Source organism: Equus quagga, unplaced genomic scaffold, assembly GCF_021613505.1.
Source record: "Equus quagga isolate Etosha38 unplaced genomic scaffold, UCLA_HA_Equagga_1.0 146_RagTag, whole genome shotgun sequence".
In the NCBI taxonomy this organism is placed as follows: domain Eukaryota; kingdom Metazoa; phylum Chordata; class Mammalia; order Perissodactyla; family Equidae; genus Equus; species Equus quagga.
The window spans coordinates 2,350,888-2,369,896 of NW_025796728.1; the positions used below are offsets into that span (position 1 = coordinate 2,350,888).

A 19,009-nucleotide genomic window follows, 5' to 3' on the forward strand; every position below is an offset into this window, starting at 1 on the left:
GTCCTGTCAGAGAGATGGGGATCAGCAACTAGAAGGTGACTTTCCAGATAACCAGAGGAAAATCAGTTATTAGGTATCCCACCACCTGAGTGGGAGAGAAGCTGGCAAAATCAAGGCAGGGCTTCTTGTCTTAGAAACTGGGATATCAGGCAGGTTCTAAAACATTTATTAAATTTCATTACTATGCTACGCATCGGAGATAAAAGGATGAGTAAGACAGGGGCCTTCCAGATAGAGCTCTCCATCTTTTTTTTCTTCTCCCCAAAGCCCCCCAGTACATAGTTGTATATTCTAGTTGTAGATCCTTCTGGTTGTGCTATGTGGGATGCTGCCTCAACACGGCCTGACAAGCAGTGCTAGGTCTGCGCCCTGGATTCAAACCAGCGAAACCATGGCTGCAGAAGTGGAGCAGGCGAACTTAACCCTCGGCCACCGGGCCAGCCCCTCTCTGTCTTTCAGATGATGTCAGACAGATAAACAAGATAAAATACAATGCAACATGAAGTGCTCCAAAGACTAGGAGCAGAGTGAAGGGACAGACCAGCAAAAACTGCCTATGGGAGCCTGGGAAGGCTTTATAGAGAATGTGACACTTGAATGGGTTCTTGGAGGATGAATAAGAGTGTGCTTGCCAGAGAAAAGGAGAAGTTTCCAAGCAGAGGAAAAAGAGGCAAAGCATAAGAAGTAAGGACTACAGTACCAAAACTGGACAGAGGAACACAGCATCAGTCAAAAGCCCAATTATCTGAATTGATAAATGCGACCACAGTCAGACTATTAACAGAGGCTTATGGCCAACTCCCGAAGCATTGGGCTGTAACTTACAGCCTTCCTAAGACGCAGATTTGTCCTAGAGATCTGGGCAGCCGTGAGCCTAGAGCTGTGAGTCAAGTGGTTCCAGCATTTGGGAAAGAAGATATACAGAGACTGATGACCAGCTGCTACTGACATTAGCTAAAATCAAGTGCAAGAAGGGAAAAAGTTTATGAGATTCATTAGGCAACAGATTATCTCACTTAAACTTCACAGCAATTCTCTGATGTCAAGTATGCAGAGCAGTGAAACAATGGCTCCAGTCATCAAAAAGCAAAACTGACCTAGCTGCTGAAGAAAGATGGCTTTTGCCAGCTGCTCTCTTTGGTGGTTCTTGCTGAGTTGGGCAGCCCTAGAACCCAAAGGTACTTACTAGAAGTGGTTTCAGCTACCTAAGGTACAGTTCTTGCTTCTTGGTCGCTCTTGCCTTCACTGCGTTTTGTTGACTAAAACGGTTACTGGATTATACTGACGCCAGGGACCAAGGAGTGCGTACTACTCAAGTTACTTGTACATTGGGTGGCTTCTTGGCGTGCAGTAAATATCCGTTAAATTAGGTTCCTCAAGATAGACATCGACAGCACTATCTCCAATACCTACTAAATGGAAAATCCACCCCCATACCACAGAAAAAAGTATCAGACCTCACAGGCCCCCCCAAAGTTAAGAAGCATCCCTGAACTGATTTTATGGCCTCCTGGAGGACTCTCAGTTTTCAAGATTTTAGCTGGCTAACTGGCAACTTGTTAACCTCTGTCCACACTGTCACCACTCCAGTCCTGGTCCACGTGTACTCTCAAAAGCGCCCTTTCCCACCCTAGCCAGGGAGACCCCGGCCCCTGAAGCACGGAGGATGTCACAGCTCCGGAAAGCACCCACCTTCCGTGATGAGGACTGGAGGGGAAAGGGCGAGGCGTCCCCTGTATATCGAGGGCGCCCTTTCGGGAGAACGCAAAGGCGGCCCGAGGTAGCGTGGAATCCGCCTGCGCGGGAAAAAGCGGCCCGAGGCCACAGCTCTGCACGCATACGGCTGGGGAGCCGACGCCCGTAGCCCCGCAGCTCGGAGCCCCACTCCCGCGAGGGTTAGGAGGGCCGGGAGCCGCAGGGCCCCTTCCCACCCCTGCCGCCAGGGCGCAGGCGCAGGCGCGCGGGTGCAGCCCCGGCGAGCGCGGCGGCTGGCGCGGGAAGATGGCGGCGGCGGCGGCGGCGGCTGCGGCTGAGCAGGTCTGTGAGCCCCACCGCGGCGGAGGACCGGGTGACCAGGGGAGGCCGGAGTCCTGCCGTGGGGTCTACCGTAGGGCCGACGGCTGGGGGCCGGGGCTCGCGGGCCGGCCGGGGCCAGGCCTCGCGGGGCGGGGCGGGAGGAGCTGTCCGCAGCCCGGGATGCTGGCAGAGGCCGGGCAGGACCCCGGGCGGGGGCTCCTGCGCCGAGAACGGGGAACCAGCTGCGACCCTCGGCCTGGCCTGGCGGTCCCCGGGTCGGGGTGAGGAGGGGTCGTTGTCCTGAGGGGCGGGCGGCGACCGTGGCAGCCCGGAGTCTGCGCCAGGACGTGCTGGAGGCGCGCCCGGCTCGGCGGCCGGCGAAGATGCGGGTAAAAATAACCTCATTCCCCAGCCATGAGCTCCCCTGACAGCAGCCACGAAACCGTCAGCTGTTGCCTGGGTGTCAGCTTGCGGCCCCTTCTGGTTTCTGCCATCCCCGATGTGCAGACATCCCGGTTTCTCCTCCCGCTTTGGTCTTGGGAGATTTAGTCACCAGTATAAAACTGTCTCCTGTCCACTTGATTTACAGTCATTTTTTTAAAAGTGCTGTATCAGTATTTCCTGATGTGCATTGTAAACTTGTAACTTAGAATAGTTTAAAAGGCGATTTTCCCCCAAAAGCAAGCTATCCATGCGCGTACATAAACATAGGCGCACGCACACATATATACCTATACATACCTATAGCTACTAGGGTGATTTGTTATCATAAAAATAAGTTTCATAGTCATTTTTTCCCTTAACTATTATTTCCCTTTTTTTAAAAAAAAAAACAAAACTATATGATAGTTTCTTTTGAAAAAGTCTCATTCTTCAACATTGTTGAAAAAACAAATCTGAGGAAGTTGCCAACATTCTGTTTCCAGAATATCTTTTCTGGAAAGATTTTCTTAGGTAATTAACTGCTTTTAGAGACTTGTTATATATATCGCTGGAACAGTCATTCTAAGGGGCATGAAAGATAGAAGACATGAAGTCTGCCTTCAAGGAGCTTAAAGTCCAATGCCAAATAAATGCAGAAAAATCAGCTAAAGACAACAGGTAAGCTACAGATCATCACAGTAAAATAAAATCTAAAGGAATGAGAGGAAGTGAAAGGAGACAAAGCTTCTTGGAGTTGTTGAGAATAGAATTGTTCCTTGGCTTTCCTGATTAATCAGCTCCTGTTCTAGGCGTTTCTTTTTTCATCTACATCACCTATTGATGCTCTTGAGATTCCACCAAGATTCTTTTCTTGCTTTACACATAAACCGGACAATCTGATCCATTCCTCAGTCTCTGCTTCAGAGTTAGGCATTTACATCTCCAGCCTGAACTTAACTGAATTGTCCACAGGCACTCCAAACTCTAAAAGGTTCAAAACTGGATTGTGTCATATTCACCATTAAAAGGGCTACAGCACCATCCATTCACTTGGTTAATCTAGCCAGAAACTTGGGAGCAAGGCCCACTTAAGGGAGCTCAGAAGGGACCCACACTTGGTTTAATGCTCTGCTGTCCCAGGCTTGATATTTGAACAAAGGGCTCCGTATTTTCTTTTGCGCTCCAGACCCCACAAATGATGCTATTCCCTCTGCCTGGAGTGGCTTTCTCTGTGCTTTTGCCTGACTAACTCCTGTTTATCCTTCAAGATTCGACCAAAATCTCAACTTTTCTTAAAAGCCTTCAGCTGATACCCTTGCTTACTGAGTGGAGTTGCATTCCTCCTCTGTACCCTTTCAGTATTGTCTGTATTGCTCTGCTATGGCATTTGCCGTGTTGAACTGCAATTGTTAGTGACCCTGTCTGTCTAATCTACTGGCCGGTCAGTAAGTTCCTTGACGGTAGGTGCTGTGTCTCGCTCATCTTGGTAGTCTGGAGCACCTGGCTTATATTAACTCTTCAATAAATGATAAAAGCATCAAATTGAATGTAATAGTGTACATGAATTAGCAGAGAAGAGTAGAGAATGCATCCCAGAAGGGATGAATTCTGCCCTGTCTCTCTTTTATGTAGACCTGTATTCAAACTCTGGCCAAGACTTTTCAATTGCCCATCTATCAGCGCTGCCACAAGCCCATATTAGTCCATGAAAATTAAAAGAAAGCCCACCTCCCTTAAGGTGTTTTACTGCCTTCAGCAAGAAAACTTTTAAAATCCATATTCAACACTAAAATATCTGCAGTGTCAGTGCACCCTCCTAGATATTGCACCTCATGCAGGTACACAACCTACGCAACTGTCTTCAGCAACCTGTTTTGTGATCAAATCTGTTGAGTAGATTGAATTGTCTTTTACAGAGCCTTCCTTACTGCTTTGTGGAATTTGACAGTTTTTATCTGCCACATAACTCACAATGATTATTCCTGTCTTTTTCCATTTTCCATAAACCCTCAACCAGCCTGCTATCCCTGCCACCATGATAAGATTCTAATAGCCCTCTCCACTCTTTCTTGGCAGGTAACTTTGCCTTTTACATCCCTAGGAAAAAGAAGAAAACTTTGTCTCGGTGTGAACCATTTCAGTGAAATGGGAGCCCACCCCTTAAGACTATTCTTTTCTCCTGTATTCCATATCGCTTTCTTTCCTGCCTCCTAAAGGATCTCATTTCCCACATGATCCTGCCCTGCTCTGAGATCTTTGGCATCTCCTCTTGGTATCTTTTCCTCTGCCATCGAACATACAAGTCTTCCCCCAAATGGAGGGAGTGGGGAGAGAGAATAACAACAACAAAAAGCACAATTTTCCTCTGACAGTATATAATTCTTTAGCTACAGTCTTCTCTCTTTCCTCTTTTCACCTTCTGGACTCGAAAATAGATGTATACATGCTGGCATCTCTTTGGGACTGTTTCCTGCTTACCAATTTGCTACTCAGAGGTCATCTTTGAAGGTTATGGAGGAACTTCTTGACAAATCAAGTTCAGCAACACTGCACATCCTTGTTTTTTTTTTACCATTCATTGTATTTCTCATTTTCCATTGTCCCTGCACATTTAAAGTTTCTCAAGACCATATCCTTGGCTCTTTGTTCTCTTCCCTCTGTACTGTTTTTCACAGTGAACTGATGCGGTCTCATAGATTTGACTTACCCTGAGGTTGAGGACTCTCAATCTGTATTTCTAGTCCTGACTGACCTAACATCCCATCACATCCTTCCCGTTGCCTTTGAGGCATGTGGTTATTTCACATTCATTTCAAATGCAACCTATGTAGAATTCTCTCCCTTCTTCATTCCCCATGTTTAACTAGTCACCATTCAGTAAACATGAGATCCTCTTTTTGAACCTGGCAACAAATTCGGTTAACTCTTTTCCTGAAGTATCTTTTTAATTTATCCTTTTTCATCCCACCTTAGTTTAGGCCCTCGTTACCTCAAACCTCCTTTACTACAGCATCCCTAACAGCCTACTTACGGGTACAGATTTCCCCTACTATCCGAAAATTCACTTTACACCACTTTGCTTTTACAAAAGACCTACATTGGTACCTGTTTTTGCTAACCAAAAGAAATTCAAAGAGGATTTTCACTTTTATGAGAAAAGGTTAAAAGTGAAAATAGTGTTCAGCATTTATTTTGCAGTGAGCCCTTATAGAGGGAGTGCGCACCCCGAGGAGCAAAAGTGGCACTGTCAAGCTCCGTCCCTAGGAACTACACTCAGCATCTCAGCATCAAGCCACCGTACGTTTGATACGTTTGAACGGTGCCTGTGAGCATCTGTGCTTTATCTCAGTTTATTTTGGTAGGTTATTTTTTGGGGCAGGGAATGCTCAAAAATTTTTCCCATATAAATTAATGGTAATTGCTTCCTCGCTTTACACCATTTTGGCTTATGAAAGGTTTCATGGGAGCACTCTACTTTCAGATAGCGGGGAAACCTATATTCCTCTTTGCTGTCTCTCCTACAAATGCCCACACATTTAGCATTCTGAGACATATGTCATTCATATTCAGAAACCTCCAGGGACTTCCAATGAAACAGACATAAAAACTAGAATTTGTACCTAGCTGTCTAAGAACTTTCGCAACCTGCCGTACTTTTCCAACTTTATTCTCCCTGCATTGCAGATCTGACCCACCTACTCCTTCTGGTTTCCCTGACAACTCCAAGCCATCTTGTCTCTCCTCCCCTTGAACTCCACAGCTTGTATTGTCTATACTATTGATTTTGGCACCTGAACATACAGAGTACTTGATTGCATTGTTAACTATTTCATGTACCCAAATCACATTTTGTATTTTCTAAAGGATAAGGATCCTGTCCTATATTTCTTTTGTATTTCTATTTATGGTATTAGTGTTTATGCATAAAATTAGGTTCATTCAATAAATGAATTTTCTCAGAGCTCTGAAAAATATGTAAGTTGGGCAGTATCCATTTCTACCCATTCCTTTTGTTGTTTGTGATGTACCAGATTATTACCTAAAATGTCATTCAACCATAGTCTAAGTCAGAGGTTCTCAAACTTTTTGGTCTCGGGTTCTCTTTATACTCTTAAAAATTACTGAGGATCCCAAAGAGCTTTGGTTTATGTGGGTTGTAGCTATTGATATTTACCATATTAGAAATTAAAACTGAGAAATTTTTTAAACACAGGAATACACAAGCGCACATTTCATTTGCTATTAAAGCAGTGATGTCATAGCGTATAGTCATGTAGCCTCAGAAAACTCCCCTGTACCTTCATGAAAGAAGGAGAGTAAAAAAAGAAAATAACATCTTAGTGTTATTTTGAAAATATTTTTTACCCTCCGGACCCCTGAAAGGTTTCAAGGGGCCCCTCCAGGACTCTCCAGTCCATACTTTGAAACTCCTGGTCTTGTTGGAGTGATAAATAACTAAGTGTGTCAGCCTGTCCAAACTCTTTTCATATAATTGAAAAAATATATATAATTAAATCATTATAAATCGTTAATGAAAAGATTTCCCACCATAGAATGTATCTATCAACTCTTCCCGCAAATGAGCTAGCTGTACGCTTTACTGACACTAGGACTGTTCAAAGCGGAGAGTAGAAATACGTTATCAAATAGTCACAGTGAAGGTTCGTCCCTACTCTGCCTCTAAGCACGTTAATATCCTTATTCGCAGCCTGCAACAAAACATGACTTGAGGTTTATTTTGGAAAATATATCACTAACCAGTTCAACTTTCTTTAGTTAGGAATTTGCACTTAATAAATAAATGCATCAAAAAGAGAGGGTATAGCTGTTCCATTGTGTTGTATTTTGTTTTTAGCCAAGTTCCAATGGACCTGTAAAGAAGTCCATGCGTGAGAAGGCTGTTGAGAGAAGGAATGTCAATAAAGAGCACAATAGTAACTTCAAAGCCGGATATATTCCGATTGATGAAGAGCGCCTCCATAAAACGGGGCTGAGGGGGAGAAAAGGCAACTTAGCCATCTGTGTGATTATCCTCTTGTTCATCCTGGCGGTTATCAATTTAATTGTGAGTATACAGTACAGAATATTTGTTTTTTATTTACCATGGGGAATTTTTCATCTGTTTTTCAGTGAAATCATGGACTTTGTTTCTATAATTTCTTTTGGCACCCTCTTTTTGTTCTTCTATTCATGTTTCATCTCTTTACTGAGATTTAATATTTTATATGTGAAAAAACCTAGTATGCCAATATTGCCATGTATTAATTTTATTTAGAAAAAAAATGTTCATGGATTCTTCCCTTTAAAGGACTTAACTTTAAAAAGGGTAAAGTCAACTCAATAGAAGAGACCTTTGCCAAGATGATTTTATTGCCTTCACCTCTCCTAAAAAATATAGTCCTTTCTGTTTTCATTCAACTTTTTGTGCATTAGTCTTCCCTCTTCAGCTGGATTTTAAAATTGTAAAGCCTCGGATGGCAGTGAGGGCTACATTTTGTAGTGTTAAATCTCTCTTGTTACAGAATGAAAGGATGGGGTGAGCTGGTTTACATTAAGGACTGACGACCTGGTATGTTGCCTTTTCCAAAGATATTTGGTTTTTTAAAGAAGAAGACTTTTCATCCAAGGTTCTGACTATCTGGGGGTTAAATATGAAACCATCTGGCATGTGGGGGTTGTTATTTCAGTGAGTGATTATCGGTGTACCTAAGACTGATCGTGACCATGGACTACAGTGGTTCTCAAGTGATTCCATTTACTTTATTTTTGACTTCTAATACTCTCAAGCCAGTCCTTTGCATTTTATGTACATCCAAAACATTTGTGTCTAATTCTTCACTTAAATTGAAAAGAATTCTATAAATAACTTTACTAGGAAAACGTGTTCTGAATTTATTTTATAAATTTATTTTATTAGAAACTTTTGGTTAAGATGGCATAATAAAAACATTTTCTCTTAAAAAGCTCATCCCAAGATCACAATGTCAAGAAACAGATATACTTTGGGAGAAAGTGAGAGGCAACCAAAATCCTGAACCCTAATATATGAAGACGAAAAGTAGGAGGAGGAGTGGCAAATAACTTATCAGAGAAGAGAAAGTGCTTGTGTGTGTTGGGGACGGGGTTGCAGAAGGTGTTGGTGAAAGTCCTTGCAGAATCCTGAAAAGCCTCAGAAGTTGGAAGTACAGTACCTTGAAAAGCAGGAGTGAGGCGGGAACTGAAAACAGAGAGCTTGTTCGAAGAGTCTGTAGAAGGAGCCATGGGATCCGTAGCCTTCCTCTCCCTTCCAGCCAGCAGTTAAGCAGCTACCCCTCTAACCCTGCACAAAACTAGTGTGCCTCTGGACACACTGACCCGTAGGGGATTCCTTCTGCCTGAGGGTATTGCACAGAGGAGGGTAGGGATGGGCTTCCACACTGAAAGCAGAGAAGTCTGCATCCTGAGCGCTGAGACCCCCTTTCGCAGGCTCCCTATCCTCATCCTCCACCTCTAGCTTCCTGGCACGAGGCTTATATCCTCCAGGCAAGAGAGAAAATAGCCTTCTCTGGAGAAACTGAAGCACCTAGAGAAAAGACCTGAAGATACTGACACTTGGCTGGTCCCAGTGAAAAAGCCACCTAATCTTCCTACTGTGAAGCCTGTCAGTCACAAGCCCCACCCCACACAGAGTACTTTCTATGGACTTTTTACAAACTCACTGTTAAATATGAGCTGCCAGGGATCAATAGATTTTTTTTTTTTTTGGAGAGCTCCAAGAATTGAAAAATGATAGAGACCCAAAATACCCAAACCATGGTGGAAGTAGGAATTCAGGGAGATAGAGAAAATGCAACGAATGACAGAAAACTTAAAAAAAAATTTTTAAATCGATATCTTCAGAGAAATAAAAGGATATTGCATCCATGAAACAAGGATAACATGCCAGTAAAAAGGAGCTATTCAAGAATAAGGAAGAACTTATGGAAATACAAGCACAGGAATGGATGGGTAGATAGATAGATAGGATGATAGAAAGATAGATATTGGAAGATAACAAAAAAGGAACTCCTCCAGAAAGTTCAACAGAATTAAAGAATCAATCGAGGAATTGTAACATTCTGTTAAGAGGAGTTTCAGAAAGAGAGAAGAGAGTTCTTCTCTCATTCTGGGAAGAAAGTTATCAAATAATATAAATCAAGAAAACTGCCTAGAACAAATTGAAAACTACCATTCTGGGTCCAGTGTAATGCATACAAACTCACACCAAGGCCGTTACTGTGAAATTTAGGAAAACTGGGGATAAAGCAAAGACCCTAAAATCTTCCAGAGGGGGAAAAAAGGTTATGCATAAAGGGTACAAAATCAGTGGCATCGGACCTCTCAAAAGCAGCACTGGAAATCAGAAGACAAGAAAGCAAGGGCCTCCAAATTCACAGAAAAAGTAATTTCAAGTCTAGAAATGTGTACCAAGATAGACTATCAGTCAAATGTGAGAGGTATAAAGACACTTTTTAGCCATGTACACTCTCAAAAAAATCTACTTCACATACATGCTTTCTAAGGAAGCCACTGGAGGATGTGCTCTACCAAAGGAAGGTACTGAGCCAAGAAAGTTGAAGATAAGGATACAGGAAACTGGGTATCTAGTGTGGGAGAACGACAAAAGGAAGTTCCAGCGTGGACATGAAGGAGGAGTTCATGATTACAGCTGTGTAGCAGTCCAGATGGCGTAAAAAGAGAGGAGTTCCAGAAAGATTTCCTGGGAGAGAAAAGTAGAACTAATAAATTATCTGAGAGGCTTGGATTTTTAAAACACTTTATTAAGAGACATTTGATAGAAATGTTGGAAGGTTTGAAAAGATTTAGTCAGATTTCCAAAGAAACTAAGCAAATGAAAGACAGACAAATAGTAAACTCCAAAAGACACAAAGTACAGGAAAGGAACTGCCGTCATAGTGCGGTATTTGGCTTAGCAGTGACCAATATTTATATGGTCATAATAATGAAAATACGGCACATGGATTTAACCAAAACTTGAGATTGGAGTTGGGGTGAAGAAGTATAAATGAGCTAAAATTGTCATCTGCTAAAATAGAAATTTAATAGATAAAACCTAAAATTCATGAGTGAAGAAATATATACACATATTTGGAAATATGGAGATAAATTCTGGACAAAATAAGCTAGAAGTTTTGAAAGTGGTTTTCCCTGGATGAAAAATGGTGGGAGTAAAAGAAATAAGAAACTGCTCTTCTTTTTATTGTAGACCTTTTAGCACTTTTTGACTTTTAGCTAGTTGCATACCTTGATAAAAATAAAATTGATTTTGTTTACAAGTAGAAAAACAACTGATATGTCCATCTCACTGATGAAGCATTTAAGAGGTTTAATTCTTTGGGAATTATCTTTTCTATTTGTTTTCCAATGATGTTACATGTATGCTACCTATTAACAGTGGGCTTGTTTTCTTTTTTAGATAACGCTTGTTATCTGGGCTGTGATTCGCATTGGACCAAATGGCTGTGACAGCATGGAGTTTCATGAAACTGGTCTACTTCGCTTTAAACAAGTATCTGACATGGGAGTTATACGTCCTCTTTATAAGAGCACAGTAGGAGGAAGGCGAAATGAGAATTTGGTCATCACTGGCAATAACCAGCCTGTAAGTTACCACATTAATTGAGGAACATTAGAGAAAAATTCTTTGATAAAACCTAAAGTTGATTATTGGAAATGGATATTTTCCTTTAGAGAAAATTCATAAGTATATTTAATAATATTGTTGGTATTATAATCTATTAATATTAGATGCTTTCTTAATATTCTGGATCTTGTTCCATGGTAGCATTTTCTGTGATAGATAAAATTACTATGAGAATACATAGTTTACTCTTTTCTCCTCCATATGAGGAGACCATTTAAAAAAGCACCTTCCCGGGTTAGAATACCCTCCACTTTCTGGGAGTCTGGAGGAGAATATGCCAATCTAGTGTTGGGAGCTCATGCCTAGCAGCTGCTGTGACTTAGGTTTTCAACTGACTAGAACCTCAAGGAGGTATTACTGCCGCCTGCCCATCTTAGGCCTAGGTCCATGTGTCCTGTGACCCTTGTCCTTGTGCAGAGCAGTATAAGCAAATAAGCAAATGAGCCTTCGTTTTCCAAAGTGGGTGGAGGAAGGACAGACAGACACAGTTAAAATTATTTGAAGTTAGTCTATTGTTATAGAGTGTTTTTTATAATGTTCTTGATCAATTTTGGATGCTGTCTTCTTTGAAAACATATTCATAATAAAATGTTTCTCTGAAGATTGTTTTTCAGCAAGGGACAACAAAGCTCAGTGTAGAAAAGAACAAAACTTCTATTACAAGTGACATTGGTATGCAGTTTTTCGACCCAAGGACTCAAAATATCTTATTCAGCACAGACTATGAAACTCATGAGTTTCATTTGCCGAGTGGAGTGAAGAGTTTGAATGTTCAAAAAGCATCTACTGAAAGGGTATGATTTATTTTCTTTGTTTTATTAATGGAAGAGAATTGTTGTCTAAAGTTACAAAGGGAGAGAGGAGTTTTACTGATTTATAGTGATATGCAAGAATAAATTTCAGAACAGTGGAAAAGATTACTTCTAGATTTGTCATTAACTACTACCTTATGTGATCATTATCAAGGCATCTCTCTTGACCTCAACATCTATAAAATGTAATTGAAGACACTTTCCTTTCATATTTCCTGGTTGAAACTCCTATTCCTCTAGCTCTAATAATAATTCTCACTTTAATTTAGAAACTATTTTCACCGCTTTTTTTTTTATTTTCAGATTACCAGCAATGCTACTAGTGATTTAAATATAAAAGTTGATGGACGTGCTATTGTGCGTGGAAACGAAGGAGTATTCATTATGGGAAAAACCATTGAATTTCACATGGGTGGTAACATGGAATTAAAGGCAGTGAGTATTTTTTAAGAGTTTAAGAGAATTATTAGATTCTTGGGTATATAAATCCATATATGGAATAGTATGGAATTATTAAAAATGGTAATGTAGTTGTATAATTTTTGACATGGAAAGATGTTCAAAATGGATTGTGAAGTGAAAGAAAGTTACAAAACAACTTGTGAAATGTCTCATTTTTAGTTTTCAGAATATTTGTATGTTTATAAACACCTGGAAGGGTATGTCAAAATGTCAACAATGGCTGGCTATGGGTAGTAGGATAACAAATGATTTTAATTTTTTTATTTTTGCTTGCCTGTTAGTTTCTAAAAAATTCTTTTTCTTTTTTGCATAATGATATCTGTATTATTTTAAAAAGCAAAAAAACAAAAACCTTCCAAAAGAGAATTCTGGAAGATGAAAGTAGGTATCCATTCCCTGAAGTTGTTGGGTCTTTTTTCAGTTAAATATTTTCATATCCCTTCCTGGATGTTATATCCAGTAATGTGAAAATCAATTAGCAAAGGTATAAAATGTATTTTTATTTATACATCTATTATTAATTGTAAAGGGAAAAGATTTTGCCTTTATTGTAGCTGTTAAAAAGTGAAATTTTCTTTGTGCTTCACAGATTATATCTGAACTTTAATAGATAAAATATTTCTTATAAGGGAGCCATAAGTCCAGAAACATTTTACCTGCTCACAATTCTGGTCAAAGCACATTTATTCAGAATGTCTTTGGGTACCAGCTATGTCCTACTTAACTAAAGCTAATTAAATTTGTTTTATCAAGCAGTAAATAGCAAAAGTGAACTTAAACCTAAGGACTTACAAAATAATTTTTTCCTTTTTTTAAAATTCAATTTCATAGTTCTTAGAAAAAATAAAGTTTAAAAAATTAAATTCTTTCACTTTTATAAACAGCTTTTCCTCCCCAAAGCACATCTTCCAATCTCTAAATAATAAAGATGAAGATAAAACGTGATTCTTGCCAGAAACTCAATAGTAATACTGAGTGTTTTTTAGCTGTATTGTAGTAAGAAGCCATTCCTCTAAGCATAGTGTTGGAGAATGTTATGGTGGGACTGTTGTTCTCTGCACTAGAAACTCAAAGAAGCAAAAGATGTGTTAGATATTTATATAGCCATTAGCGAGTTACCTAAATCTTTTATTTTTTCCACCTGAAAATTCTACCTGTCATTAATATGACAAATATTAAAATACTTTGAAATACACATACACATATACCAATTTCTCCACGGTTAAAGAAAAAGAAGCCAGTATTGAAAAGATAGTTAGCTTTATAATTCAGTTAATATCAGCGGTTAGTTTTTAAGTCCACAGCTAATCATTAGAATTTTATCAATTAAACTGCTTTTAAGAAAAAAGAGAGTAAAATTAAATGACCACAAGATGGCAGCATTGGAACAAAATTCGAAAATTCATCACAGGAATGATAGTTATTCCATATACTATCACTACATAGTCCATTAGCCATTTCCATGACTTCATAACCAACTTTCTCTCATTGCTTTAAATACCCTCTGTAAGTTGATGACTCTCAAGTTTGGAACTCCTGCTTTAATCTTCTCTGAACTAAGATTCACATACACAACTGCCTTCTTACCTTCTCCCCTTCATTATCTCATAGGCATCTCAAACTAAATGTCTAAAATCTTCATATCCTCCCTCCTTCTTCAAACATGCATTTCTCTCAGTGTCCCAGTCTTGTTAAATGGCACCCATCAGTCCGTTAGCAAAGCCTTCTGGCTCTCCCTTCAGAAGATGCACAGAATCTGGCTGCTCCTCAGCACTTCCAGCACCACCGCCACCACCACTGTGGTGTAAAGCACCGTCATTTCCTGCCTGCACTGTTGGAACAGCCTCCTAAGTGGTCTCCCTGCTGCTTCTTTCACCCCTGTGGTCAGTTCTCTACAGCAGCCAGAGTGATCCTTTATGAAAGATCACGTCACTTCCCTCTTCAGAACCCTCCAAATGTCTCTCCATCTAATTCCAAACAAAACCCAGAGTCCATTTCCTGGCCTTACATCTGGCCCTAGTTATTTCTTTGACTTGTCTCCTACCAGTCCACCCCCTCCCTCTCTGCTTCAGCCATGCTGCCCTCCTGTCTGCTCCTGGAACACCAAGCACATCTTCGCCTTGGGGCCTTTGTGTATTATGTCCTCTCCCTGGAGTGCCTGTCCCAGGTTACCCACATGGCTTACTTGTTCGCATCATCCAGTTTCCGTTAGCCTGTAACCTTATCAGCAAGGCCTTCTCTGACCACCCTGTGTAAAGTAGAACTCCTGCCTGGTCACCCTCTGTCTATTTACCCTGACTTCTTCCTCTCAGATGATGTCCTATTTTGTTACCTGTTCATGAGTTCGTGGCCTATCCCTCCCCATTAAAATATCAACGGTGAGAACTTGGACTTTGCTTGTCTGTTGTCTGCTGTCTGCTGTATCCTCAGCACCTAGAATAGTACCTAACACATAGTAGACATTTAATGGTATTTGTTGAATGAATGAGAAGAAGAAAAGCTAAGAAGGAGGGAGGAAAGGAGAGAGAGGTTTAGGCCTTCCTAAAAAGAACAGGCCTACAATACAAGAATGTTCTGGGAACAGTGGGCTTGAAGAAGAGAGCCTCCAGGCAGTTTCCTTTGAATGCCTGGTCTTCAAAATTATATGGCTCAAATCTTCATTTGTAGTGTTGCAAAAACATTGGAGGTTAAAATTGATTTTCTCTGAGAGAAAAAGTCTTTTTCTTCTCATTGTCCAAAACTCATCAATCAGTAACTTTATTAGAACTCTCCTAGGAAGTAACAAGTGAAAATGATCTGAGACTTTATCAACATAAGTCTTATTGTGCACTTAGGAATTTTGATGTAATTTTAACTAATTGAGAGATAAATTGTGTCACAAGTGTATTGATATACATAGTAAACTATTACTAAGAGATCACTAGTTGAATCTTGACATTGGTTTTGTTTTCTTTGTTGTCTTGGTCATGACTTTACTCTTTCTTTTCTTGTTAATATTCCAGTAAGTTTTCTTTATTAACTTTGTTCAATTCCCACTTGTGGAGGTAAATAAATCATATTGTTGTTCTCCTAATAGGAAAACAGCATCATCCTAAATGGAACTGTGATGGTTAACACAACTCGCCTCCCCAGTTCCTCCAGTGGAGACCAGTTTGGTTCTGGCGACTGGGTGCGCTACAAGCTCTGTGTGTGTGCTGATGGAACTCTCTTCAAAGTACCAGTAACAGGCCAGAACATGGGCTGCCAGATCTCAGACAACCCCTGTGGAAACACTCATTAGAAGAACCCGAGAGGTTATCAATGTGTTCCTATCTTGACTTGACTTTTTTTTTAAAGGATATGCATGCAAATCATATTTTTACAGAGTTTGTGATAACTCATATTTTATCTGCAGAGCACTGCTGTGTCTGTTATATAATCTCCATATTTAAAATATTCTCAGAGATCCTAAATTCTAATACATTTCATTAAGTTGCACTGAACTTCAAATTATAGTCTCTAAAATAATTATCAGAAGTGAATAAAATCTAAATTAATATTTAAAGAAGTGGTTTTTTAAATTCCACTATTCCTTGTCTAAAGGATGGAGGGCTGAAGCAACTGTTCAGACTCACTATAAGCAAGTTTTTGGTAACTAATGGGGATAGACCCACTGAAGATTTTTAAAAGGTACACTGTTAGTAAATGTTACATGCTCTGTCTCCTGGTTTCTGAGAGGAAAGACAGATTTTTTTTATATATATATAATATTACTTTCCTTTTTTTTTTTTTTTTTTGCTGAGAAGGATTTGCCCTGAGCTAACATCTGTTGCTAATCTTCCTCTCTTTTTTTTCCCCCTGCCAAAGCCCCAGTACATAGTTGTATATTCTAGTTCTAAGTGCTTCTAATTCTTCTATGTGAGCCACCTCCACAGTATGGCTCCTGATAGACAGGTGGTGTGGTTCACCTGGGAAGCAGGCCCAGGCTCCCAAAGAGGAATGCACCAAACTTTAACTGCTAGGCCATCGATGCTGGCTCAGGAAAGATAGATTTTTAGTGTGTTAACTTTCAGCCCAATTCTCACACGCAAGTGAAATCATTAAAGACTTCACGTATGTGAGATAGTAAGAAACTATGGTTCCTTAGGTTTGCACTAGGAGGAAAACACTCTGTAACAGGATGTTTACTCGTTAAATATTGATAAATATTAAGTGTTCACAATGTGGTAGAAATTAAAACACCATCTCAGCTTTAACTTCTAAATAATGATGCTAGCTGTCATTTATTGAGCATCTTATACATCCGAGGCATTGTCCTAGGCATTACATGTGTGATGTCTCTAATTCTCACCACAACTCTGTAAGTAGGTCTTATCCCAGTTTTACCTGTTAGGAAACTGAGGATCAGAGAAGTTAAGAAATTTGCCTAATGTCACACAGGAAAAGCAGGGTTGGGATTGGAATTCAGGTGTGGTTCAAACCTATATGTACCTGCTTGCAAATACCATGTTCTTTTCACTATCTGCACTGAAGTTTTAATTATATGAAACTCTAGAAAGATGAAGAAAGACTAATTCAAACTTGCCTAAGCAAATAAGAATCAAACAAAACAGGTATGCTTAGTCTAGTTAAAAAATAATACTAAATCAATCTCATGTCAAAAAAATATGACCAATCACTGTCAGATTTTAAACTATCTTAAGCCAATTCCAACATATGGTACTATTGAGAGATCAAATTACCCTAGTTGTGGGTTACCCTGGTTTCCCAACAGGTGGGCTTTGGGACCTTGGAGTACCTGACTGGGTGAAAGGGTTGCCAAGATATACTCTCAGTCTTCAGGGCAACACAGTGGGAAGTGGGGAGGCCATGGCCCCAGGTAAGTCCTGCTGGCCAGGAATGGCCTGGTAGGTTCCCCCCAGTGTGCCATGCAAATATTACCCTTTCTGATGTGTGCCATGCCTTGAAAAAAGTTGGGAAGCACTGGACTAAAGGGTGCTAATGCAGGAAATAATACAAGTAATGTTTAAGTATGAAAATTGATCTCTGCTGCTAATATCACTATCCCATTGTAATGATTTACGACCCTCAAGCCAGTTGATTTTTAATGTATTTTATATTTGACTTGAAAGGAACTCTCTGGTATCATTAAGACACACACATCAGGGACAGAGACTTCAAAGTACCTTGCTGTAAAGTAGGCAGTAGGGATAAATCATAGGCCCCACTCTGCATCCAAGTGTATCGTGTTCTGTCATGGTCACTTTGAACTGTGTAGATGAGAAAATCAGTACAAGACAAATTTGTATTCAATATTGTCACAGTTCTCCCTGACATAAAAACCAAATGCTTGGACATTAGGAATAGTCATTAAAGTATACCAAAATAGATTGACTTACTATATAATACTGAGTACAGTTTTTAAATGAAGGAAAAAAAAGTGAAATGTATGACCTCTGAGTGTTATTAGTTGTAGTGATATCAGAATCTATTTGAATATATTCAGTATTATTTAATATCTGAATGATATTCAGAAAAAATCTGTTGGAATTTTCATTCAGATACTGAGTATATTTTTAAATTTTGTATTCATTACTTGTTTGTGCTATTTAGATTTGTTTTGAAGGTTTCTTTGATACGTATTTTTACAAAAACCACAGAACACTATGTTCAAAGTATTATTTATTGAATGTAATTCATGAAATAATCTATTTTTACTCCTCTTTGAGAAATATTTGTTTTTGATACATTTCCATTAAGTGCTTTTGACATGAGAGGCTATTTTGATGTTTTTATAGAACTGATCATTAAGGTAACAGGTACAGGATTTTAGGACAGTTTACAGGCAGCCCTGGCCTTTTCACTGACTTGTAGACCTGGAAAGCAGTACAAGAACAAACAGTCCATTTTACCTGTGACCTATTTTACATAACAGTAAAGCATCAGCTACTCATTCTCACCACCAGATGGTGTTTTTCTACAAACTGAAATGTTAACTTTGCCTCTTTCTGCTGGTTATTTCTCCTGTGTGTTGAGCACTGATATGACAAGCAGCAGACTTTGGGGAGGTAGATGACAGACAGGATCCCAGGAGAGTAGGGCGGATATGTGCTTGTTTAAATAACTGCAATACCTTAGAGGTGAATTGCAGTGACAGGGGACAGATTAAATGAAAACAGGATATTTTAGAAATGAGCAGATAGGAAAAATGCCAAACACCACAAAGTGAGGACTGCCTATATATGGTCTGCAGTATTTAAAAATATACTTATTTGTATTATTTTGTGTTATGAAAAAATAAATTTTGTGTGATAGTTTTGATGATGAAAGGTGGAAGTTCTACCTAGTTTTGAATGCGTTTTTTTTAAGAGGGTGAGAATGTTATGGTGCTAAACTTGACAAAAAAGAGACCGTTAAAATGTTGATAATTTTAGTAATCTTTTTTAAAGTGTTGAGGGGGCAAAGATTGCAAATTATGCCATGCAAAAATAAACCTATAAATCTGTTTCAGGTTACTAATTTGAGTTTTGGTTAATTCAGTTTGTAATACCTATTAATGAACTCTGTTTACAATAAAGATTCTCTAAATTGTTTGCTGTTAATTTTTCAATGATTAAAATATTAGCAGGTTACT

General features: G+C 39.6%; 1 protein-coding gene across 3 annotated transcripts; it reads left to right on the forward strand.

The window, feature by feature from the left end:
* Window positions 1-1,984: 1,984 nt before the first annotated feature.
* LOC124232979 (beta-sarcoglycan) lies at window positions 1,985-18,968 on the forward strand. Of its 3 annotated transcripts, none has more exons than XM_046649960.1 (6): window positions 1,985-2,037; window positions 7,295-7,504; window positions 10,895-11,080; window positions 11,725-11,916; window positions 12,238-12,369; window positions 15,473-18,968. In XM_046649960.1, the coding sequence occupies exons 1-6, from the start codon at window positions 2,002-2,004 to the stop codon at window positions 15,674-15,676; spliced, it is 960 nt and encodes a 319-aa protein (XP_046505916.1). In that variant the 5' UTR covers window positions 1,985-2,001; the 3' UTR covers window positions 15,677-18,968. The 3 variants fall into 3 exon arrangements, with proteins under 3 accessions (XP_046505916.1, XP_046505917.1, XP_046505918.1); XM_046649961.1 differs by lacking the exon at window positions 1,985-2,037 and adding an exon at window positions 2,833-3,117; XM_046649962.1 differs by lacking the exon at window positions 1,985-2,037 and adding an exon at window positions 5,660-5,797.
* The last annotated feature ends 41 nt before the right edge of the window (window positions 18,969-19,009 follow it).